This window comes from Geotrypetes seraphini, chromosome 3, assembly GCF_902459505.1.
Source record: "Geotrypetes seraphini chromosome 3, aGeoSer1.1, whole genome shotgun sequence".
Classification (NCBI taxonomy): Eukaryota; Metazoa; Chordata; class Amphibia; order Gymnophiona; family Dermophiidae; genus Geotrypetes; species Geotrypetes seraphini.
In genome coordinates, this window is record NC_047086.1 from 364,418,773 (window position 1) to 364,443,854 (window position 25,082).

The window sequence follows — 25,082 nt, forward strand, 5'->3', positions numbered from 1 at the left end:
GCCCATCATACCTACTAGCAACAGCTTCCACCAACTTCAAAGCTAGCTACACGTTGTGGTTGCAAACCACACTCAGGGAAGGCCAGTTCACACCAGACCTTGGAGAAATCATAATAACCCCTATACTGAAAGACCCCAAAGGTCTAATAAATAACCCGTCAAATTACAGGCCAATCGCTTCTATCCCTACATACGTCAAAATAATAGAAGGTCTAGTGGCATAACAGCTATCCATGTACCTAGAAGCCCACAACATCCTACATCCATCCCAATCTGGATTCAGAACTAACCACAGTACAGAAACTCTCCTGGTATCTTTACTAGATATAGCCCGAAGACACCTCAGCCAAGGAAACAGATTGCTAATCATCCAACTTGATCTCTCAGCGGCTTTCGATCTAGTGGACCATTCCATACTTCTCCAGATTCTAGACGCAATAGGAATCTCAGGTAAAGTGCACAACTGGTTCCAAGGCTTCCTTAAAACAAGAACATATAGAGTCAAGTCAAAAGAAATACTATCAGAACCATGGTCTAACCCCTGTGGAGTGCCACAAGGCTCTCCCCTCTCTCCCACACTTTTCAACCTATTCATTGCTTCCCTAGGCAGCACCCTAGATGCCCTAAACATAACATCATTCAGCTATGCGGACGACATAACCATCCTCCTTCCATTCGACATCCACTACCCCATCTCCACAGGACGCCTGAAAACTACAATGGAAACAGTAGAAAAATGGATGACAAATCATAAGTTGAAGCTGAACACGGACAAAACTAAATTCCTACTACTAGAGAAGGACAAAAAACCATCCCTAACAGAACTGGAAGTAAACTCAATCAAGTACCCAATACAGAGTTCCCTCAAAATCCTGGGAATACAACTAGACAGATGCTGCACTATGCAAACACAAATCCATAAAATCATCCAAAAAGCATTCTTCACAATGCGAAATCTGAGAAAAATAAGAAAATTCTTTAATAAAGACCAATTCAGAATCATTGTCCAATCCCTCGTGCTAAGTATGGTAGACTACTGCAACAGCCTTTACCTACCTTGCCCAATCAACACAATAAAAAAACTACAGACCGTCCAGAACACAGCCCTCAGACTCATATATTCACTCAGCAAATACGACCACATTACCAAAGCATACACAGAATCTCACTGGCTACCAATAAAAGCAAGAATACAATTCAAACTCTACTGCCTCCTATTCAAAGTAACCCACGGCGCGGCACCCAGCTACCTAAACAACCGCTTCCACTACTATCTCTTATCCAGAAGAAGGAGAACACAGAACATTTTCACCTACCCTCCTCTCAATGGTACTCGACGTAAGAAACTTTATGACAACCTACTAGGGACACAGGCAGCTAATATTGACTCCGACATCTCAAAATTACTGATCGAAATTACAGACATAAAAGAGTTCCGAAAAGAAATAAAAACACTACTGTTCAAAAAATATCTCCCATCAATCTAAACCGCCATCTAATGAGTTCCCAACCAATTCCTTTGGGAATAGAATCTCTTTATCCAACCCAAACTAAACACCCCTACTGTCCATATCATCAACATTAATTAACCAACATCATGCAATCATCAAAACAATAAATACACCTCCACTTATAGGCATATGATGCTACTCTCCATCCGAAGAAACTTGACTCATCTCATGTAACATCTTTTGTAATCTAGAATATATTGTAATTCTTATTCTCCACCAGTAATAAATTGACTCAGTTGCTATGTAACATCTCCTGTGATATTGAATGTACTGTAATTCTTCACTATTACCTGTAATTAACACTTCTCCTGTAATGTAATTCTACGGGAAATGCCCAGATATCTTCCTTATTATAATCCGTGGCTATGTTATATCTGCTGCGATGTTGAATGTATTGTAACTCTTCACTGTTACTTGTAATCTACTCTCCTCCTGTAATGTAATTCTACTGGAAATGTCCAGATATCATCTTTATTGTAATCCACCTAGAACCGCAAGGCACAGGCGGAATAGAAATCCCTAATGTAATGTAATGTAATCTGGACACACAAATCAAATATCTCCAGTCTTGCTTAACTGAAATAAAGTCTTGGATGACCGTAAACAAATTACAGTTAAATGAATCCAAGACAGAACTTCTCTGGATCCACAAAGATTTATGCGTATATTCCCGTCCGTCCTTTTCCTGGGCCACAACACCCTTATACCCAAAGACAACGTCCGCAGCTTAGGAATAACTCTTGACTCTAATTTATCAATGACAGATCACATATCCAAACTAGTTTCATCCTCCTTCTACTACCTCCGCCAGCTAAAAACCATACGTGCCTACTTTTCAGAATCTGAATTTGCCCAACTACTCTACGCTTTTGTTCTATCCCGCGTAGACTATTGTAACACTCTACTAGTGGGCCTGCCTACCAAAACTCTCTCTCCCGCCTCCAAAGGGTGCAAAACGCTGCAATCCGCCTTCTGAAAAACCTAGGCATCCGCGACCATGTTACCCCTGCATTAGCTTCCATGCACTGGCTGCCCATTCAAAAACGCTGCACCTTCAAGGCCCTGCTCCTCACTTTAAAATCCTTCCATGAAACAATTCCGTACTACATGAAAACTAAACTACAAATCTACTTCCCAAAACGACCACTGAGGTCCCAAGGAGTAAAACGACTGACCATACCTTCTGGCCGCTCCCTCAAAACTGAAACCGCCCGCAAACGCTCTTACTCACATTTCATACCCAAACTTTGGCACATAATCCCTCCATCTGTCAGATCACTAGATGGACTCTGGAACTTCAGGAAGGCCGTGAAAACCTTCCTCTTTACTAACCCAGCGCCTTAAAGTCATTCACCCTGAAATGCCACCCAGTCAATGCACTATGTCACTTAATCTCACCAAATGCTACTTAGTACATATGTTTTATTGTCATGTCTATATTGTAATTTATGTAAACTGTCATCTATATTGTAATTTATGTAATCTGTCATCTCTGCTCTGTCTGGATTATTATGGATGTACTTTGTAACCCGTTCAGGGCTCCTTTGGGAGGACGGGCTAAAAATCGAATAAATAAATAAATAAATAAAGATTGGGTGAAGGCAGGTATACGAACTTTAGATGATGTTATTTCTAATGGTAAGTTGCTTGATTTTTTACAATTGCAACGCAAATATGATCTTAATAAATTACAAAACTATACATGATTGCAAATTGAAGCAATCACAGCTCTTAAATGGACTTAAAATGCTATGCACTACTTTATACGTGATACTACATATAATATTTTGTGAAATGCTCAGACCCTACACCTTGTGATTTAGTGATAACACCAAACTGAGGTTCATAAGGGGATCATCATAGCTTTCACCGTCCCCATTACCAACCATACCAGACTGACTCAAATGAATACTATTTGTCTAACACTTTGCAGGAGTACTGATAATAGTAATTCTTCAATAACTTATCTGGAAATGGCGGTGTTGTTAATTGTGATGAACCCCAGACAACTTTAAAACTGCCAATTCAAGTTCTTCTCTTTTGTTCTTATTTTCTTTTATTATAACTGTGCTGATGTCACAGTTATAACAAAAGAAATAAAGAAAATAAGAACAAAAGAGAAGAACTTGAATTGGCAGTTTTAAAGTTGTCTGGGGTTCATCACAATTAACAACACCGCCATTTCCAGATAAGTTATTGAAGAATTACTATTATCAGTACTCCTGCAAAGTGTTAGACAAATAGTATTCATTTGAGTCAGTCTGGTATGGTTGGTAATGGGGACGGTGAAAGCTATGATGATCCCCTTATGAACCTCAGTTTGGTGTTATCACTAAATCACAAGGTGTAGGGTCTGAGCATTTCACAAAATATTATATGTAGTATCACGTATAAAGTAGTGCATAGCATTTTAAGTCCATTTAAGAGCTGTGATTATTTAATAGTCTAATAACTAATATCACAGAGGAACAAACAATATCTCCCCATTATTATTTTGATTGCAAATTGAAGCAAGCCATTCAGGCAGGGTTCCCTGAATGGAAAAATCTTAGTGATAAGTATAGTTTGCCTTTCTTATGTTTTCAGGTGGACTTCCTGGGACACCAGGCTGCTCAGTGGTATAAATTAATATCTGAATTTATTCCACACTTTTCTTGACACTTGATATGAAATGAAATGAAAAGTGTGGAATACAGTACTTGTAAGTTTGATGGCTCCACATCATTCTCTTCTTGGTTGACATGAGAACTTTTCAGCAGCCCCTTGTATTTAATAGATCCGATACAAGAATCTTGTCCAGAATTATGTAAGAAGATGTGGTTTACAGACGGGGAATGGGATGAATATATAAAGAACCTGATCCCTGCAATAGAAAGACATTCAATTAGCATTCAAAATAAGAATGAAAAGTTGGAGAAATTCATTTGATAGGCATACTGAAAGTAATTGGCTGAGAGGATGGTGTGTAGAATAAATCACCAAAGGACCCTTAAAGAAATGTTTAGATCCGTGTCACTTTCTTCATCCTCCATTGTCTTGTTTCAAAAACTTTTTTTTTTCCTTCACGAGAAGCTTCAACAAAGGGCCATGCGCAGTAGAATAATGGCTGGGGGGGAGGGTTTGAGCTCCCAAGAATCGCCATTCAGTGGAAACCTGCACTGCACAGCAAGCAGCGAGAGTGCGAAAGATCGAGGTGTCTACATGAGATTACTTCAGCTTCAAATTAGTTCCTTCGACGGACACAAAATACACATGGTCACTGTGCAGCAAACGTTGACTGAGTGAAAAAAAAGCACAGTTACTTACTGTTAACAGGTGTTATCTAGGGACAGCAGGCAGCTATTCTCACATATGGGTGATGTCATCAGCGGAGCCCGGATGCGGAAGCTCGCAAGCAGACTTGCTTGAAGAAACTAGAAGTTTCGAGTCGACCACACTTCGCATGCGTGAGTGCCTTCCCGCAGGGCACATCTCCTCAGTTCAGATAGCTAGCAGAGAAGCCAACCAGGGGAGGTAGGTGGGTTGTGAGAATAGCTGCCTGCTGTCCCTGGATAACACCTGTTACGGTAAGTAATTGTGCTTTATCCCAGGACAAGCAGGCAGCCTATTCTCACATATGGGTGACTTCCAAGCTAACCAGAATGGGATGGTAGGAGCACTTGCAATTTAGGAGAATAAATTATTTAATACTGTTTGGCCAAATTGTCCATCCCGTCTGGAGAAAACATCCAGACAATAGTGAGAAGTGAAAGTATGAACTGAGGACCAAGTAGCAGCCTTGCAAATTTCCTCAATAGGTGTAGATCTGAGGAAAGTTACTGAAGCTGCCATTGCTCTGACTTTATGGGCTGTGACTCTACTGTGTAGGGGTAATCCAGCCTGGGCATAGCAGAATGAGATACAAGCAGCCATCCAGTTGGAGTTGGTACGCTTAGAGATCGGATGTCCCAACTTGTTTGGATCGAAGGAGACAAAAAGTTGAGGAGCAGTTCTGTGTGGTTTGGTGCATTCCAAATAGAAGCCCAAAGCACGCTTACAGTCCAGAGTATGAAGAGCTACTTCTCCAGGATGAGAATGAGACTTTGGAAAGAACACTGGATTGGTTGAGATGAAATTCTGATACCACTTTATGAAGGAATTTAGGATGAGTACAAAGAACCACTTTGTCGTGATGGAACACCGTGAAAGATGGATCAGCAACTAAAGCTTGCAGCTCACCGACTCGTCGAGCAGAAGTGATGGCAATGAGAAACACCACTTTCCAAGTGAGATACTTCAGATGAGCCTGGTCAATTGGTTCAAATGGAGGCTTCATCAGTTGAGCAAGGACAACATTGAGGTCCCAAACCACAGGAGGTGGTTTGACATTGAAAAGTCCTTTCATGAATCTGGAAACCATCGGATGAGCAGAGAGGGGTTTCCCTTCGATAGGCTGATGGAAAGCTGCGATTGCACTGAAATGGACTCGGATCGATGTAGACTTGAGGCCAGAAGTCGATAAGTGCAAAAGATAATCCAAAACAGAAGATAAGGAGGAATGTTGGGGCTCCTTATCATGAGAAAAACTCCATGTAGAAAATCTAGTCCATTTTTGGTGATAGTATTGTCTAGTGGTAAGTTTCCTAGAAGCCTCTAACACAGGGGTGCCCAATATGTCGCTTGCGATCGACAGGTCGCTCGCTCAGGCGACCCCAGTCGATCGCAGAGCGGGTTCCCTTCCATTCTCTTTTTTTCCCCTCCTGACTAGCCCGCTCCTGAATTCTGCTGCTGCTGCTCAACATTTTAAAAAAAAAAACGGCTTGAAGAACTTATGCTCCGGGGTCTAACGTGTGCTTGTACCGGCTTCCCTTCTCTTCCCTCTGAAACCGGAAGTTATGTCGGGGGGGGGGGGAAGAGAAGGGAAGCCGGCACGCACATGTTAGAGCCCCGTTCACGGGCTAAAGCGGGAGACAGGTCAGTGAAGCTTGCGATTTGCTCTTCTTGCTGCCAGGTCCTGCCTACTTTCCGTTTCCTCAAAGGCAGGACCCAGCAGCATTTCTCCCAATAGGTCGATCTTGGGACGATCAGCCTTCCTCTCCCCGACGTCAATTCTACCGTCGGAGAGGAAGTTCTGGCCAGCGGAACTTCCTCTCCAATGGCAGAATTGACGTCGGGGAGAGGATTGCTGGTGGGCCCGAAGCAGGGAGAGCTTGACCGGCGGCCTGTTATCCGATGGCAGTGGCAGTGGCTTGGGGGAGGGCAGGGAGGGAGAAAGAGGGCAGGCAGGGAGACAGAAGGAAAGAAGAGAAACAGAAAAAAAGAAATGGGGCATGAAGAGAGAAAGAAAGAGAAGGCAGGGAGAGAGGAAGAAAACGTTGGGGGGGGAATGAGGAGAGGAAGCATAAAGGCTAAAAGAAGGGAAGAAAGATTGGATGCACAGTCAGAAGAAGAAAGTGCAACCAGAGACTCATGAAATCACCAGACAAGGTAGGAAAAATGGTTTTATTTTAAATTTAGTGATCAAAATGTATCTGAATTTATATCTGCTGTCTATGTTTTACACTGTGGTCCCCTTTTACTAAACCGCAATAGAGGTTTTTAGCGCAGGGAGCCTATGAGCGTCGAGAGCAGTGCTGGGCATTCAGCGCAGCTCCCTGCATTAAAAACTGCTATCGTGGTTTAGTAAAAAGGGAGGAGGGTTTTTGTATGGTTGTTAGTGAGGTGACAGTGCATAGAGTCATCTGCTTTGACCTCTTTTGAAAAACCCTGGAATAGGAATGATGATTAACATTTTCTATGCATACAGTGTGCTTTGTGTTTTTTTTTTAATTTTATTGTTGGTAGATCATTTTGACTTGGTCATTTTAAAAGTAGCTCGCAAGCCCAAAAAGTGTGGGCACCCCTGCTCTAAAACATCTGACAGGTTGAGAAAACTGCAGAGGAGTCATGTTGAGAGGTACCAACCTGTCAGATGTAGAGACTGCAGGTTAGGATGAAGCAGAGATCCTTGGCTCTGTGTAAGCAGAGAAGGAAAAACTGGTAGAAGGTATGGCTTTTTGCTGCTGAGTTGAAGTAGAAGGGAGTACCAAGGTTGTCTCGGCTACCGAGGAGCAATCAGAATCATGGTGGCACGATCGTTCTTTAGCTTGACCAGAGTCTTGAGAATGAGAGGGAATGGAGGAAATGCATAGAGGAAGAGATTCGTCCATTCCAGAAGAAAAGCATCTGCCTCAAGGCGATGAGGAGAGTATATCCTGGAGCAGAACTGAGGCAGTTTGTAATTACGGGGAGCTGCAAAGAGGTCTGAGTCATTCCCCACTGTGAAAAAATGTGATGAAGAGGCAAGGAATGGAGTGTCCATTCGTGAGGTTGCAGGAGACCACTCAAGTTGTCCGCCAAGCAATTCTTCACCCCTTGGATGTAGACAGCTTTGAGGAAGGTGTTGTGGCGGATTGCCCAGTCCCAAACCTTCTTGACAAAGGGAGGCAGATCCCGTCCCTCCCTGTTTGTTGACATAATACATGGCAACTTGGTTGTCCATCTGAATGAGGACTACCTGGTCGTGAAGAAGAGCCTTGAAAATCGCTCCGAGTTCCAACAGATTGATGCGACATTGATGATCCGTACTGGTCCAGTGGCCTTGTGTACGGAGACCATCGAGATAAGCACCCCAAGCGTAGGTCGAAGAATCTGTTGCGAGGACCTTCTGATGAGGGGGCATTTGAAAAAGCAAGCCTCTGGAGAGATTGGAAGAGAGCATCCACCAACGGAGAGACTGCTTCAAAGAAGGAGTGACTGATGTGTCGAGAAAGTGGGTCGCAAACCTGCGTCCATTGAGAAGCCAGGGTCCACTGAGGAATTCTGAGGTGAAGTCTGGCAAAAAAAAGTCACGTGTACTGTGGAGGCCATGTGACCTAGTAGTACCATCATGTGTCTCGCTGAGATGGAAGAGCGGGAAGATACTGAATGACAGAGTTGAAGTAGAGCTTCCAGACATTGTTGTGGAAGGAATGCTCCAAGTTGGATAGTATCCAGAACAGCTCCGATGAATTGTAGATTCTGTGAGGGCTGAAGTTGTGATTTGGGAAAGTTGATTTTGAATCCCAAACTTTGTAGGAACCACGTAGTCCATTGGGTCGCTACAATAACCCCCTGAGATGTTGAATCTTTGATGAGCCAGTCATCGAGGTAGGAAAATACCTGAAGACCATGGCTCTTTAAAGTTGCTGCTACCACAACCAGGCACTTGGTGAACACTCTGGGAGATGACGCCAGGCCGAAGGACAGCATTCTGTATTGAAAATGCAGATTCCCCACCCAAAATCTGAGATATTGACGGGAGGCCGGATGAATGGGAATACGAGTATAGGCCTCCATGAGATCCAGAGAGCATAACCAGTCGTTCTGCTCAAGCAGGGGATAAAGGGATGCCAGGGATAACATTCAAAATTTTTCTTTGACCAAAAATTGGTTGAGAGCCCCGAGATCCAGAATGGGCCGCAGATCGCCCGTCTTCTTCGGAACAAGGAGGTAAGGAGAGTAAAACCCTCTGTTCTGCTGTTCCAAAGGAACTGGTTCGATGGCATGGAGACGAAGCAGAGCTTGAGCTTCCTGAAGAAGGACGGTCTGGGATGGACTGGAAGGATACTTTCTTGGAGGAAGGTCTGGAGGAACCTGAGTGAAATGAAGGGAGTATCCTTCCTTGATAATGGTGAGCACCCAGAGGTCGGATGTAATTGTCGTTCATCGGTGGTAAAAATGATGGAGACGACCTCCTATAGGGGGAAAGGAAGTCAGAGTCAGAACGGTGGAGGTTATGCTCTGTTTTAAACAGTTAAAAAGGCTGAGTAGCCTTAGGTGCAGCAGAAGGTTGAGATTTATGTTGCTTCTGAGGCTGCTATTTCTTAGGAGGAGGGCGATTGTAAGGAGCCATCCTCGGAGCAAAACGCCTCTGATATATAGGAGGAGGGCGTGTAGTTTTGGCAGGAGCTGGCTTTGGCTTAGGTCTGACAATAGAAGCAAAGAATTTGTCATGTTTAGACAATTTCTTGGTGGCTGCCTCGATAGATTCAAAGAGGTCATTGCCTGCACAAGGAATATTGGCCAAGCGGTCCTGGAGATTAGGGTCAATGTCAATGGTACGAAGCCAGGCAAGATGACGCATAGCTACAGAACAAGCAGCTGCCCCGGCAGACAACTCTAAGGCATCATAAGATGACTGAAGGAGATGTAATCTGAGTTGTGATAAAGAAGCAATGACTTCTTGAAATTCAAAGTGTTTTTGAGTATCCAAATAACTCAAAAATTTAGGTAAGAGTTATGAGGAACTCAAAATAAGTAATAAAATGAAAATTATAATTGAGGACTTTAGAGAACATCATAGAATTTTGATATACGACATCCGAATTTGTCCATAGTTTTCCCTTCCAGGAGGAACGGTGGCATAAACTTTGGAAGGATGGGACCTCTTCAAGGAGGACTCCACAAGCAAGGATTGATGAGATAACTGTGAGTTGTCAAATCCTTTGCGACGGAGAGCTTTATACCTAGAGTAGAGAGTTGCGCGGGGACAGAAATCCCACCCGTCCACACCCTTCCCCGTGAGGAATCCCACCCATCCCCACCCGTCCCCGTGAGGAATCCCCTCCATCCCCACCCGTCCCCGCGAGGAATCCCCTCTGTCCCTACAAACTACAGAAATAGTTATTTCATTTAATTATGCTACTGAATTAAAGGCTCTGGTAGAAACCCATTTACAAATAAGCAAAAAGACTTTACTAATTTGGAAATATTAATTGGGAAGAATACATACTTTGTAAACAGGTTTCTACCAGAGCCTCTACTGTTTATAAATTTTTATCAACACAATATACTACTTTATCCTGAAGCAAAAAAATAAAAAAAAAGAATTTTTTTCCTACCTTTATTGCCTGGTTTCTGCTTTCCTCATGTTCTCATTCAATTCCTTCCATCCACTGTCTCTCTTCTCTCTGCGTCTTCCATTTGCTCTGTTACTGTGCCTCTCCCTTTCTCCCCCCTTCCAAATTGATCCGGCGCCCATCTTCTTCCCTCCGCTCCCCCCATAGTCTGGCATCTCATAGAAACATAGAAACATAGAAGATGACGGCAGAAAAGGGCTATAGCCCATCAAGTCTGCCCACCCTACTGACCCATCCTCTTAAGTCTATACCTAGCAACCGATATTCCAGTTCGACCCTCGTAGGGATCCCACATAGGTATCCCATTTATTCTTAAAGTCCAGCACGCTGCTGGCCTCGATCACCTGCGCTGGAAGCTCATTCCAACGGTCAACCACTCTTTCTGTGAAGAAATACTTCCTGATGTCGCTATGAAATTTCCCGCCTCTGAGTTTGAGCGCATGCCCTCTAGTGGCAGAGGGTCCCCTGAGAAAGAAGATATCATCTTCCACCTCGATACGTCCCGTGATGTATTTAAATGTCTCAATCATGTCTCCTCTCTCCCTACGTTCTTCTAGAGTGTAGAGCTGTAGTTTGTTTAGTCTCTCCTCGTACGAGAGACCCTTTAGCCCCGAGATCCTCCTGGTGGCCATCCGTTGAACCGATTCGATTCTAAGCACATCTTTACGGTAATGTGGCCTCCAGAATTGTACACAGTATTCCAGATGAGGCCTCACCATGGTTCTGTACAATGGCATTATGACTTCAGGCTTCTTGCTGACAAAGCTTCTACTGATACATCCCATCATCTGCCTTGCTTTAGATGAAGCCTTCTCCACTTGATTGGCAGTTTTCATGTCTGCACTGATGATTACTCCTAGGTCTCGTTCCGCCGAAGTACAAGTTAAAGTTTCTCCATTCAAGGTGTAATTTCTGCATGGATTACCGCTACCGAGGTGCATAACCTTACATTTCCCAGCGTTAAAGCCCAACTGCCAGGTCGAGGACCATCTTTCCAATGTAAGCAGGTCCTGTGCCATACTATCCTGTAAAGTACATTCCCTTACTATATTGCATAGTTTAGCGTCGTCGGCGAATAATGTTATTTTACCATGAAGCCCCTGAGTCAGATCCCCTATAAATATGTTGAAAAGGAGTGGGCCCAGGACTGAACCCTGCGGCACTCCGCTGGTCACCTCCGATGTTTTAGAGAGGGTACCGTTTACCATTACCCTTTGTAGTCTTCCGCTTAGCCAATCATTGACCCAAGTAGTTAGTGTTTCTCCTAACCCCATCGATTTCATTTTGCTCAACAGCCTGCGGTGTGGGACGCTATCAAATGCTTTACTGAAATCCAGGTACACGATGTCCATAGACTCTCCCAAGTCTAGCTTCCTTGTCACCCAGTCAAAGAAGCTGATGAGATTAGATTGGCAGGACCTACCCCCGGTGAATCCATGTTGATTGGGATCCCGTAGATTTCCCTCAGACAGGATCGTGTCTAATTTGCGTTTAAGTAAAGTTTCCATGAGTTTACACACTATTGATGTGAGACTCACCGGCCTGTAATTCGCAGCCTCTGCCCTGCAACCCTTTTTGTGTAGAGGAATGACGTTGGCTGTTTTCCAGTCCAAGGGTACTCTCCCCGTGCTTAGGGAGAGATTGAAGAGTGCAGCTAGCGGTATCGCCAGGACATCGCACAACTCCTTGAGCACTCTTGGGTGCAGATTGTCTGGTCCCATGGCCTTATTTACCTTTAGTCTTGACAGCTCACTGTAAACTTCACCTGGTGTAAACTCAAAATTCTGAAAAAATGTCTTCTTCCCTGCCAGCGTCTTCTCCCCACTCTCTCTTCCCCATTTCCTTTCAGCGTCCTTCTCCCCCCATCTTCCCCATGTTCTGTCAGCATCCTTCTCCCCTCTGTCTTCCACATGTGCTTTCAGTGTCCTTCTCCCCCCTGTCTTCCCCATGTCCTTTCAGCGTCCTTCTTGCCTTCTGTCTTCCCCATGTCCTTTCAGCGTCCTTCTCCACCCCTTTGTCTTCCCCAGTGCTTTCAGCTCCTTCTCCCCCCTCAGTTTTACCTTAAGCGCCTTTTCCTCTCCACTCCACCTTTCCTCCCTTTCTCCCTCCCTGCCCCTTACCTTTGTGGCGCTTACCCGCCTGACTGACAACAGAACAGGCCCGGTCCAACAAACCTCCCTGCCTTGTAGCCGCGAATCTAAATTACCTTTTTATAGCAGCTGGAGTATTGAAGCTGCTGTAAGAAAGTAATTTAGATTTGCGGCTACAGGGCAGGAAGGTTTGATGGACCGGGCCTATTGTCGGTCGGTTGGGAGACCTGGCTGGCTGTGCTGCACCCGGGGCGCACCGCCCCCTGCCTTGTACCACTGCCTTTTCCCTGCCTGCCCTACCACAGCACACGAACGGAAGTCTTCACGATGTCAGCGCTGACGTCGGAGGGAGGGAGGGCTTTGCTTAAGCCCTCCCTCCGATGTCAGCGCTGACATCAAGAAGACTTCCGTTCGGCTGTGTGCGGCAGGGCTGAGGGCAGGTAGGGAGACGAGCCTCGCAGCTGAATACATCCAGCCCCGCAGGAACCCCGCGACCCTCGGAGGCATCCCCACGGGATCCCCGCGACCCTAGGGGGCGTCCCCACAGGATCCCCGTGACCCGAAGGGGGAACCCGCGGGACACGCGGGATTCCCGTCATCCCCGTGCAGCTCTCTAACCTAGAGTCCAATTTGCCTGGAACAGCTGGTATGGTATAAGGGGTCTCCAGGCATCTGGCAAAAGTCTGAGACAAAAGCTGGAGGTTGAGGTAGATGCATGACTTTGAGATACTCCTTAGAGTATTTAGAACCAGCATCTAATTGAAGATCCAAGTCAACAGCCATCTGACGAAGAAAAGATGAAAAAGATAGCTGATCCACCAATGCTTTGCATCGAGAAGGACTCAAGGTCGTCGAAGCAGCCTGGGTCAAAGATGAAGCTTCGGCAGGAAAAAAGGCATCAAAAGAATATGGAGACTCGGACGAAGCAATTGAAACCGCTGCATCCTCGAGGTGTGGAAGTGGAGACCTCGATCGAGGAGCCGGCGGTCTAGTCGAAGTAGGATCGAGGCTTAGTTGAAGAGACGTTCTTTAGAAGAACTATGCCTCGATGAAGGCCTCGATCGTCGGTGAGAACAATGCTTGGAAGCAGATCTCAAAGATCAAGGAGACTTTGCTCAGAGACAGAAGCAGCCAATGTCACTAAAGAATGGATAGGTCTGGAGGCTGTAGAAGCTCCGGAGGCTTGATGGAGGAACCTCGATGCACTCCCAAAGACTCTGCTCCTTATATAGAGTGTGAGGATTCCTGCCGAGGCACTTGCAAAGATTCTGCTCCTTGCTTCACAGGCTTAGATGCCAGACCAGACACTCGCAGAGACTCTGCTCCCTGCAAAGGAAGCGGCTCGACCTCACGGGAGTCTGCAGAATGCCCAGGCTGGATGAGAAGCAGCTTTGGTCCCATATTAGTAAGAAACTGAATGAATTGCTTCTCCAACATGGTCTGGAAAGAAGCCAGCAAGGATGGATCCGCGTCTGAAACCGGACCACCTGCTTTGGCTGGAGGTTCCACCGAGGCAGTGTAAATGTGCTTCGACTTGGAAGTCTTAGGCACCTTAAGCACCACCGCTGGAACTTTCTGCTGAACTATCTGACCTGAGGAAATAGGGGAAGATAAGAGCAGAAGTCGTTGAGGAAAGAGCCGCTGCAAACGCCGAAGGTCTGATGAGGCTCGAGGTGGAAGCAGGAGGAGTCTCGGTCGAAGGTGAGGCTGAGGTCGCCTTCAAAATCGAGGGATCGGAGGAAGAATCCATCCCGAAGAGCTTCTCCACCAAAAGACGACGACGTTTAAGGGCTCGGGGTTGAAGAGTAGCACAGCGCTCGCACGACTTCGGTTGATGATCCGTCCCAAGGCACTTGAGGCACCAACAGTGTGGGTCCGTGAGGAAAATCGCACGCTGACACTGGCTACACTTCTTGAAGCCCATTACTGGCCGGGACATAGAAGAAAAAACGGCCACCGCAAAATCGAAGCCCTTGGGCTGCGGCCAAGCGGCCTGCCCCGGCAGTCGAACGGAAGATTTAATTTTTTTTATTTTTTTTTAAATCTAGAAATAAAAGAAATAAAGTAAAAACAGCGATTCGTGAAGAAAATAAAACACAAACCACAGTTCAGAGAAGGCACGAAGTAACGAAGTTAAACGCAGAGAGTCAAAGACGGACTTCTCGGCTCCGCGGAAAACTGAGGAGACACGCGGTCGACTCAAAACTTCTAGTTTCTTCAAGCAAGTCTGCTTATAGGCTTCCGCATCCGGGCTCCGCTGATGACGTCACCCATATGTGAGAATAGGCTGCCTGCTTGTCATGGGATAAATGATGAACCAAAAACACAATCATATCAAATAAAATATCGTATAGTTAAAGAAGTACCCTCGTTTTCCTATGTTTTCATATAGCTGCTTGTACTCTTGTTTGGTATGGCCTCTGCCAGTCACCTTCTCAGGATAACTAATTATCAGGAAATGTTAAGTAAATGAACGACAGAACAGGTCAGTAAAATCAGCAACAGCAATATGGAGTCTCTCTGTGGCGTTATGAACTCGGGTCCAGGTGGGTACAAACCAGCAACACTAAAATGTTTTGAAAGGTCACTTTGGGAAGCCACAAAACTTAGAGACTTGAAGAAAGCAACAGGTTTTATTAGCATATATATGCGACTCCTGAGCTCCAAGCTGGCTTCAGAAGTGCTGAAACCAGGACATTACAGAGATATTTATATATTCTTCTGGCTAAACAACTGAATTCTAGAAAAAAATTGTTCACGTGTTACTTTTCTTTTTTTTCAGTATAATATTTCTTTATTGAGCAAGGACATCAATATACAGAACATCAGGAAGCAAAAACATAGCCACAACGCCAGAGCAATCTCCGAAACAGGGCAAACGATCAACAAAACACATATACAGGAGAAAGCAAATGGTAAAAGATCAAAACATGCCCAATACAAGAGTTTATATAAACCACCAGCAACCCCCCCTACAAAAACCAGACCCCCCCAAACCTCCCAACTCCCCCCCCCAGCCCAGCCCCATGTGGTTAGTGGGATGGCAAGAAAATGAAGGAAAGAAATAAAGAAAGCGTGGGAAAAGAAGGTTAGAAAAGAGAAAAAAATAAAAGCAGACAGTGCACCCGAAGAAGGGAAAAAAAAACAAAAAACGCACCAGCCCCCAACAGAAACAACTGAGCCCAAAAGGTCATCAATTCAACAACAAACTCCTCTCCCGATGCGGAAGGGACAACCAGTACCCCTCCCACACAGCCTGAAATTTGTCCCACCGAGTCTCATTATGTGTCCCCACTGCCCTGCGCTCCAAAAGCGCTAAATCATAGAGTGACAGATGCCACTGAGAGAAGGAAGGAGAATGCAGAACCCGCCAGGAGACCAAAATGGCCTTCTTGGCTAAAAGGAGGGCCTTGGATACCAACATCCGCTGCCCATCAGAGCAATGGGAGTAAGCCACACCATCATAAAAAAGGACAATGGACGGGGCGCATGCAGGTAACGAAGGATACAAGGAGGACAAAAAGGCCCACACTTTCAGCCAAAACATATGGCCCAGGGAGGCAGGGCGCACAGGACACTTAGGACAACAGTCATGGTCAGCAAAGCCAGCACGATAAGCCCTCTGTGGGGATATGAACGTTCTATGAAGGAATTTATATTCCTGCTCCCTATGAAGCATATTAAAAGAAAGAGTACGCAATAAGACAAAGCAGTGAGAAATCAGGAAAGACGAGATAGTGCACCCCAGGTCAACGCTCCACGCCCCAGCCAGCAAATCCGCTCATTCAGTCGACAGCGGAGACAATAACGCATTGACAAAATAACGAAGGCGCGGAGTTGGATCCTCCCACAGAGCAAGGCTCTGACCAAGACTCCTGGCCACCGACACACGCAAGGAAGTCCCCCCCAGACTGAGAAGATAATGACAAAGTTGCAAATAGCCAAATGCGTCCACATGATCCAAACCATATAAAGACGCCAGTTCAGTAGGAGAAAGAAGAGTCCCCTGATCATTAAGAACATCCCCCACTCTACGAACCCCATGCGCATGCCAAAGCTGAAAAACTCGGTTGTCAATACCCGGGCTAAACTGCAAGTTCCCCACAAAGGGTAATAGGGGAGTTACACTAAAATTAATACCCAAGTGTTTACAAAGCAGTTTCCAGATAAGCCTCATGTAAGACCACACCACGTGCCCCCGCTGGAAGGAATCCAGCTGGGCCGAAGGGGCATGCAACAAAAACAATCCGGAGACAAGGAACAAAAAGTCCCTTTCCACCGAAAACAGCTGGAAGGAGGAACTCTCCAGGTACCAATCCCGAACCTGGCGCAAGCCACACGCCAGGTTCTAGGCTCGAAGATCCAACAGACCAAAACCCCCCTGCGCCTCCGGTAGCATTAGGATGCGAAGGGGCAAACAGGGCCTCTGACCCTGCCACAAGAAAATCCGCAGGGAACGGTATAACTCCTCCAAATCCGGGCGACGCAGCCAAAGCGGTAGAGTCTGGAACAAGTAAAGCCACCGGGGCACAATCATCATATTGTATAAAAAGATGTGACCCGCAAGGGAGACCGGCAGAGCACCCCATAAGCGCAAGCTTTCAATAGAGCTCCGAAGCAAGGGACGAATATTTAGCTCATAGAGGCGCGCCAGGGAGGAAGGTATAAGAACACCCAGATATTTCACCTGTAAAAAAGCCTCTTTCAGAGGGAAGTCAGCCCACAGGTGAGATGTGTGTAAGTGAAGCAGGAGCGCCTCCGATTTAGACACATTAAGTTTAAGGCCCGAAAGTTCCCCAAACTGCCGAAACAACTCCAACAACAGAGAAAGGTGAGAGACCGGATCTGTTAAGAGAACCATAATATCATCCGCAAAAGCCAGACAATGCACGGAGGTAGCCCCCACTTCCACGCCCGTGAGCAAAGGATGAGTACGAATACAAAGTAAGAGAGGTTCCAAGAATAAAATATAAAGCAAAGGAGACAGGGGGCATCCCTGCCGAGTGCCCCGCTGTAAAGAGAAAACCGAAGAAGCAAATTCATTGACCAACACAGCAGCCGCGGGACTAGAATAGAAGGCACGAAGGGCCCTCATATAGAACCCATCCACTCCATAGCGGTGAAGCAACGGAAAGAGAAAGGCCCACTCGACCCAATCAAAGGCCTTTTCAGAGTCAAAACTAATAGCCAAGGCAGACTGCTGCCAAGAATCACAATGAGCCAAAGCAATCAAAAGCTTCCAAACATTGTGACCCGCTTTACGACCCTTCACGAAACCCACCTGATCTACCCCCACCAGCGAAGGAACAAGCGGGGCCAACCTGTCAGCCAGTATCCTAGCTAATATTTTAAGATCAACGTTAATAAGTGAAATGGGCCGATAGGACTCCAACAAAAGAGGGTCCTTACCCGGTTTAGGCAGCACAGTAATCAACGCCTGATTTGAGCCAGGGGGAAAGGAGCCTCCATCTATGGCTTGCTCATAATACCGTCGCAACGGAAGAGCCACCAAACCCTGCAGAAGTCTGTAAAATTCCCCACTAAATCCATCCGGACTCAGAGATTTACAGAGAGGTAAATAACCCCCAAAACCTCCTCCCCGGTGATAGGAGAGGCCAAACTCGCACGATCTGTATCCGAGAGCCGGGGCAAGGGCAGTGAATCCAAATAGGCCTGAATCAGGGATTCCCGGTTCACCACCTCCGCCGTGTAAAGGGAGCTATAAAAGGTGACAAAAAGTTGCTCAAGTTGAGACTGAGCTGTGACCAAATGCCCCCCGGAGTCCCGGAGGGAAGTGATGGAGGAGGAACCCCTCCACGCCCTGGTCAACTGAGCAAACATGCGGCCAGGCCGATTGCCAAATCTATGTAGCCGATACTTATAGTAAAAGAGCGATTTATGAGCCCTATCATGCAAAAGAGCATGGAGCGCTGACTGAGCCGCCCGAAAATCATGCTGAAGGAACAAAGTTTGGGAATGAAGTACCAAAAGTCTACTCTCCCGTACCTTACGTTCGAGAGCCAAAATCTTGGCTGCCATCATTTTCTTCCAGCGAGCACAGTAAGCTATCACTGCCCCCCCCCCCCCCCGGAGCACCACCTTAGCAGTCTCCCAAAAAAGAGTTCCATCACCCGCATGCGCCCCATTGAACTCAACATAATCCTGCCACTGCGTCTCCAAATACTGTTTGAAATCAGGGTCAGAATAGAGCGCTACCGGAAAACGCCAGCGCCCACTCCCCCCAGGGGGTCCAGCCGCGAGGCTAACATCCATCTATACCATAGTGTGATCAGAAATAACCAGCGCCCATATCTCAGCTTTATTGACTGCAAAGAAGGAGGAGCGCGATAGGAAGATATAGTCTATTCTAGAAGAGGAATCATGCACCTTAGAGGTATGAGTAAAGTTCCGCTCTCTTGGGTGAAGTGTCCTCCATACATCCACCACATCTAAAGCATCAATCCAAGCATTCAGCCCATTATCCGACCTCCCAGAGGACCGGGTCTAAAATAGAATTAAAATCCCCCAGGAAAATTCTGTGAGTTCCAGGTAACAGAGTCAAGGACAGGAGTACTCCTAAGAGCTTTTTATAAAAGGACCTTTGGGCAGAATTGGGAGCATACACCGACATCAAAAGAACAGGGTGCTGATACAGAGTACCCTGAACCACTACATAGTGACCCTCCGGATCCGAGAAGACCCGGGACGGAACAAAGGAAACCGACTTGTGAACCAGCAAGGCCACCCCAACTCTAGCCTTAGGAGAGGAAGCAGAAAAACATTAACCCACCCAGGACTGTTTCAGTTTACCATGTTCTGTCTCAGAAAGCTTAGTCTCCTGTAGGCCCACTATATCAGCTTGGTGGCGAGCTAAGTGCTGCAAAATCTTGGTTCTCTTAATCTGAGAATTAATGCCAGACACATTCCATGTCACACAACACACTCCTTGCTTAAGGGTCATGCATAGGGAAGACCATATGTGTCAGCAGAACAAAATGTAAAAAACTCCTGCCAAGAGACCCAGCCCTCCCCCTAGCAGCCACACATCCAGTTCCCACCCCGACACATCCCACCCACACCACACAGGTCCAGACCCCCCCCACCCCCCCACCCCCTGCCACACCCCCCCCAACCCCACCTCCCCCTCCCAAACCTCCACTATCCCACCCACAACCAAACCGTCCTCCCTCCTCCCCAACCCCCCCTCCCAAGTCCAACTCCCCCCTCCCAATCCCCCCCTGACACCCCATTCCACCACTCCAGAGAGGGTACACCAAGGGCCCAAAGTCCCTCCCCCCTTCAGCCTCCAAATCAGAGACCCTCCATGATATAAGTCATCAAGGAGCATGAGGAAAGAACAATAAAACCGCAACCATGGTATAATATAAGTGACCCCCAAAAAGGGAGCCACAAGAAGTAAAGAAGCAGAACAAGAACAAGTTAACGTTGCCCATAGAGAATCCACCCTCACCCCATGGGCAGCCCTCACTCAAAGCAAGCAACAGAAACCACAAAACTCAGTCAAAGTCCATCAAGTGCCAGGCTCCAAGTCAGGGTACCACTGGAGAACTTGCGCCCTAGCTGCCGCACTGGTCTTAAAGATGTATGGTTGCTCATCATGAACCACCCTCAGCTTGGCAGGAAATTGCAAAGTGAAGCACAGCTTTTTCTCCGTAAGTTGCTTGCAGATGGTCGAGAAACCCCGACGTAGAGATGCCACCTGCGCAGAATAGTCTGAAAAATCAGGATACGCTGGTTCTGAAACTGTAAATCCTTACATTGGCGATAATTGCGGAGGAGAAGATCTTTGATGGTAAAATTCAGGATACGAAGAATCACCACTCGCGGCCTGGTCACGCCCTCCTGCCTCCTTCCCAGCCGGTGCGCTCGTTCAATGCGCAAGGGGCCCAGCCCCGCGTAGCAAGCAGCTCCTTCGCCAACCAGGTCTCCAGCGTAGGCAGCAGGTCTCCATCCGACACTGATTCTGGGATCCCCACCAGACGCAGATTGTTCCGTCTGGAGCGGTTCTCCAGGTCTTCCATTTTCTCCTCACACTGCCCCAGCTTGCATCGAAGTTGCTGAAGTTCGGTCTGCATCATGGCTAGGGAGTCCTCCACGGTACCAACCCGCTGCTCCACCTCAGAAACCCGGGCCAGGTGTTGAGGAATGACTATGAGGGTACCCGCTGTGCTTGCGTTTGAAGCATCAGTGTGTGGGTCTGGATCGGCACTTGAATTGGCGCATATTTGTATCCTGTGTATCCACCCCGCTTTCAGGACATACTGGCCCGAGAGTATACGGGCCCAAGTCTGCTCCTGAGAAGTATATCGAGGGGAAAGGTTGGCAAGGAAGGGGGTGATAGTGTAGAGGGGAGGCTGAAGGAGGGGGACAGAGACTAGCAGTCCAGTCGGCCAGGGTATTGCCACGAGAGACAAGGGCCATCACGCGTCTGTGAGCACGGCAGTGCATAACCGCGACACGGAAGGGCAATTTGACAGCCTTGAGGAGGTCAAGAATGAGGGGAGCATGATGGATCAGGTGGCCGGAGGCTGTAACGAAACCTCAATGTTTCCAGATGGCCCTAGGGGCATGCAAGGTAAGGAAAGCATATTTGGAGTCAGTGTAGATGTTACAAGACTGAGAGGCAGAGTGGCAAAGGGCAGAAGTGAGGGCATACAGCTCAGCTTCTAGGGCGGAGGGCCAGAGGGTAGGGGCCTGAGTCAGAAGTTTTGGAGGCAGCGGAAAGACCACTCCTGAAGTTGGGTCCAGACAAAAGGGGCTGAGTCAGCGCCTTTGGTGGAATCATACAGAGGGTGGGCAATGGTAGAGAAGTCAGGGATTCAGATACGACAGTATCCGACAATACCAAGGAAGGTGCGCAGGGCTTTACGAGTATCGGGAACAGGAAGACTACAGACAGCCTGGACACGAAACCCAAGGTAGGTGACACGTGGAAGGCATACTTGAAATCAGTGTAAATATGGCCACAGGAAAATGTAAAAGGCAGAACCATTATCTACTGTCTACTAGCACATAAGAATTGTTCTCAATCCCTATTCTGTATCAGGTTCCTACCCCAAAGAGCTGACTTGTAAAAATTAAGTAAAATTCAGCTCTGGGTCCACCCACTAAGCAGGGTAGTTTAACACAAGCGCTCTCTAAAGTGGCAGTCCCTTTACTATCATCTGACTGGCAAAAATATTTACTTCCATACAAAAGCATTCCTAAAAATTACATTCTTATACCTAAAAGTTACATTCTTATACTAAGCTTACATGATTTATAAAAAGAAATACAAAACAAAGATTGGAATATAAAGTAAAACTTTGGATTGTAAATAACTTGGTTTGCAAGTGTTCTGCAAGGCAAGCAAAACATTTGATTAAATTTTAACTTGCTATACCAGCAACGTCTTGCAATACAAGTACATACAGTATACAATTATCACATCATCACAACTGAGCCAATGGTTCCTCTCGCTATGACGCTGCAGGAGTGCAGTGATTGTTCCAAACGAGCAAGGGCTTGCAATACAAGTATGTATATTTTTGTACACGAGTGCCCTGGACTACAAGCATGCTTATGGAACAAATTATGCTCGCAAACCAAGGTTTTACTGTACTCACAAAAGATAATCCATACACACAACTTTTTTTTTTTTTACAATCAACATACGTCTCAGTAGAGACTTACTCCCCCTCCCTTCAGAATTTCACAGAGGAGAGAGAGGTGCTTAAAGATCAAAGAGATCAAATTACAGATGTAGTCCTTTTCAGACTTTTAAATTTGGACAAAGAACTTCTTTTTAGCATGGAATATAAGTTCCAGAAATCATATTTTTTGTTTACATTAATTTTTGAATATACATAAACATTTTATAACATAGCCAAAAACTTTACATCTAAACCTACTTATCTGTTTCAGGAGAAACTGCATTTGAAGTGCTGAAAACTTCATGGCCCTTATCAGCACAAAAGAAGGAGGAAGGGTACTCCCCCATCCTGCTTTGAACAACTGACAGTTTCAAATTACACTGATACATTTGGACAGACAGAACTCATAAGGAACCCGGGATAGAAATACAGATAAGGAAGGGGATTTTGAATGTCATGCACACATAAAAAAACCACACATACATGCAGATAAACGATCCATGCAAACAGCAATCTCTGTACTTTCGTACAATTATAGCCTCATATATCTTTCTTATAAACATGGTATCTCGGTTGGAATAAAATTTTTCCTACACAAAAGATTCGTTCTTCCCTATTGGGCTGCTCAACTGCATTGCCCCTTATAATCCTAACTACATCTGCTGATTCCAGTTACATGAGCCCTTTTAATCAGGTCAGAATTCATGCACATACTTTCTCTAAATTATTTTCAACATAAGCCTATATTCTTGATGCCACTGCCTGCTCTGAGCAGCTAGAAACACATAACAGTCATTAACAAGCCTAGCAGGCAAAAACCCAACAGATATTTATTACCCCCCCTCAATCTTCCTGTACAAATACAGCACAATAGAAATATAGCCAGTTCTAACCAATTCCCTGACTCCTGAAATGTTCAACCTACACCATTTTCCCTCTTTTCAGGATGCATCGGAAGTACATCTTGACTCAGAGCTCATGCTGAGCCTGTAAATACAAACAGCTTACATCTATTGTCTTAACTTCAGATCTACAGATTCAGTTTCGTTTACCAAACAGACAGACACAGTTCCTAGAATCCATCCCCGCTGCTTCAATGATGGATCAAGTCATTTATTAGTGCAAGGGAAAAGAAACAGGAGGAATGATCAGTTCCTTACCAGTTTGGTGGCCAACCCCAGACAGATACCTGTACTTTAAGCCAGGACTCAATTAATCAGTTGAGCCGGCCAGAGCCACGAGGTCTACAAATTCCAAGAGGAATTAAGCCGGCTTAGCAGACAGGTCGGTTCTCAGACCAGACACAAGTGACCAATCGAGTAGGCTGTGGTCAAAAGACCTTCAAGTCCCTGTTCGGAAGCCAAATGAAAGGTCACTTTGGGAAGCCAAGAAAGCAACATGTTTTATTAGCATATATATGCGACTCCTGAGCTCCAAGCTGGCTTCAGAAGTGCCGAAACCAGGACATTACAGAGATATTTATACATTCTTCTGGCTAAACAACTGAATTCTAGAAAAAATTGTTCACCTGTTACTTTTCTTAACAAATCATTGGTCCTCAGCTCACACTAGCAAGTCACTAGCCAGTCACTTATCTAGGCTCTGCAGTCTTTCTGTTACATGTCGTTTATGCTGAGATAGCCATAAGAAGTTAGAATGTCCAAGCTAGAACATCAGATAAATTAGGTCTGCAGCTAAACATAATTCAGCAATTTATTAAGGAGAAAACTTAGTTCAACACTTAGGAAAACCAGTCCCAGGCTCCTTCAGTTTGACTCCTCCCCCCTCCCCCCACACACATACACACAAAAAAACAACAACCTGACAGGTGTATAAAAAATCCTAATTTTCATTAATTATCAATTCTCAGTGTCCATAATCAAATTCTTAACAATTTCAACTGATGATAAAGCCACACCAAAACACGCCCCAAAACTGAAGACAAATATAATAATTCTTCACAAAGGTCATGAAAAGTTCCTATATTTGATATTCCTGAGGAGACAGCATCTCAATAATTTGGAGGACGGGGGGGGGGGGGGGGCACCTCGCTACCTCTATCAGTCCTGCCCGGCAAAACTACTCTGAACTTTAGCTTTCAAGCCAGTGTTTCTTTGGCACCAAGCTCCGAGGCTACAGTTCAGAAACGATCGTGCCAATAGCGTTGGCCGGCGCTGGAAACGGAACCAATGGAAGTTTGCTACTCAAGAGCTGATGAATTTAAAACAAACCCCTGGCCAGTACAATCAAGCAGGCGCGTTCGCCCCCCTCGCGCCAAGTTCAGAGAAGGGACAACGGTCGTTCGAGAGGCAGAGAGCGTTCGCCGAAGGAGGGAGGGGGAGGGGGAGGGGGAGGGGGAGGGGGAGGGGGGGTACCTGTGAAAGTAGTGCGTGCAGAAGAGGACGCCGAGCAGCTTGCACCCCGGGGAGCCGGGCTGGGGGCTGTGCAGGACGAGCAGCAGAGGTACCAGGAAGGAAGGCAGCTCCTGGAGGAACCAGCCGCGTCTCGCCGACACCAGCACCGCCGCCTTGCTTTTGAAGTCCAGATGCTTCCCATAGATGTAGGGGGCCCGCGTTTGGACACTGATTACTAGGAGTCCGACGGCGACTAGCACGGCGCTGAGATAAAAGTCGAGGTCCTGGCCGCACTGCATGCTGCTGATACCTTGGTGGAAGAGTGCAGGGCTCCCCCAGCTCGCTAATCATCTTAAATACTGGCGCCCCTCAGAGGGACTCTGGGCATTCCAGGCTCCTCCTAAAACCCAGTTTAGGACTAAACCTAAGAATATTATAATTAGAGCCCATAAAATCATTGTTTATAAAGAACGTCATTTGAGTCACTTTACCAGGACGTCGTCCAATCTAGTTTTGAATGCATGCCCCAAGGATAACCTGACCTTTTTTTTTAAAT

The 25,082-nt window shown here is 46.2% G+C and overlaps 1 protein-coding gene across 1 annotated transcript in view; it reads right to left on the minus strand.

Annotated features, from left to right (window-relative positions):
* Nucleotides 1-24,841, minus strand: part of SRD5A2 (steroid 5 alpha-reductase 2) — a 370,146-nt gene extending 345,305 nt beyond the window's left edge. The window contains exon 1 of the mRNA XM_033935449.1: nucleotides 24,548-24,841. Coding sequence (XP_033791340.1) covers nucleotides 24,548-24,825 — 278 coding nt within the window. The 5' untranslated portion in view covers nucleotides 24,826-24,841. The remainder of the gene's footprint in view (nucleotides 1-24,547) is intronic.
* Nucleotides 24,842-25,082: the final 241 nt, after the last annotated feature.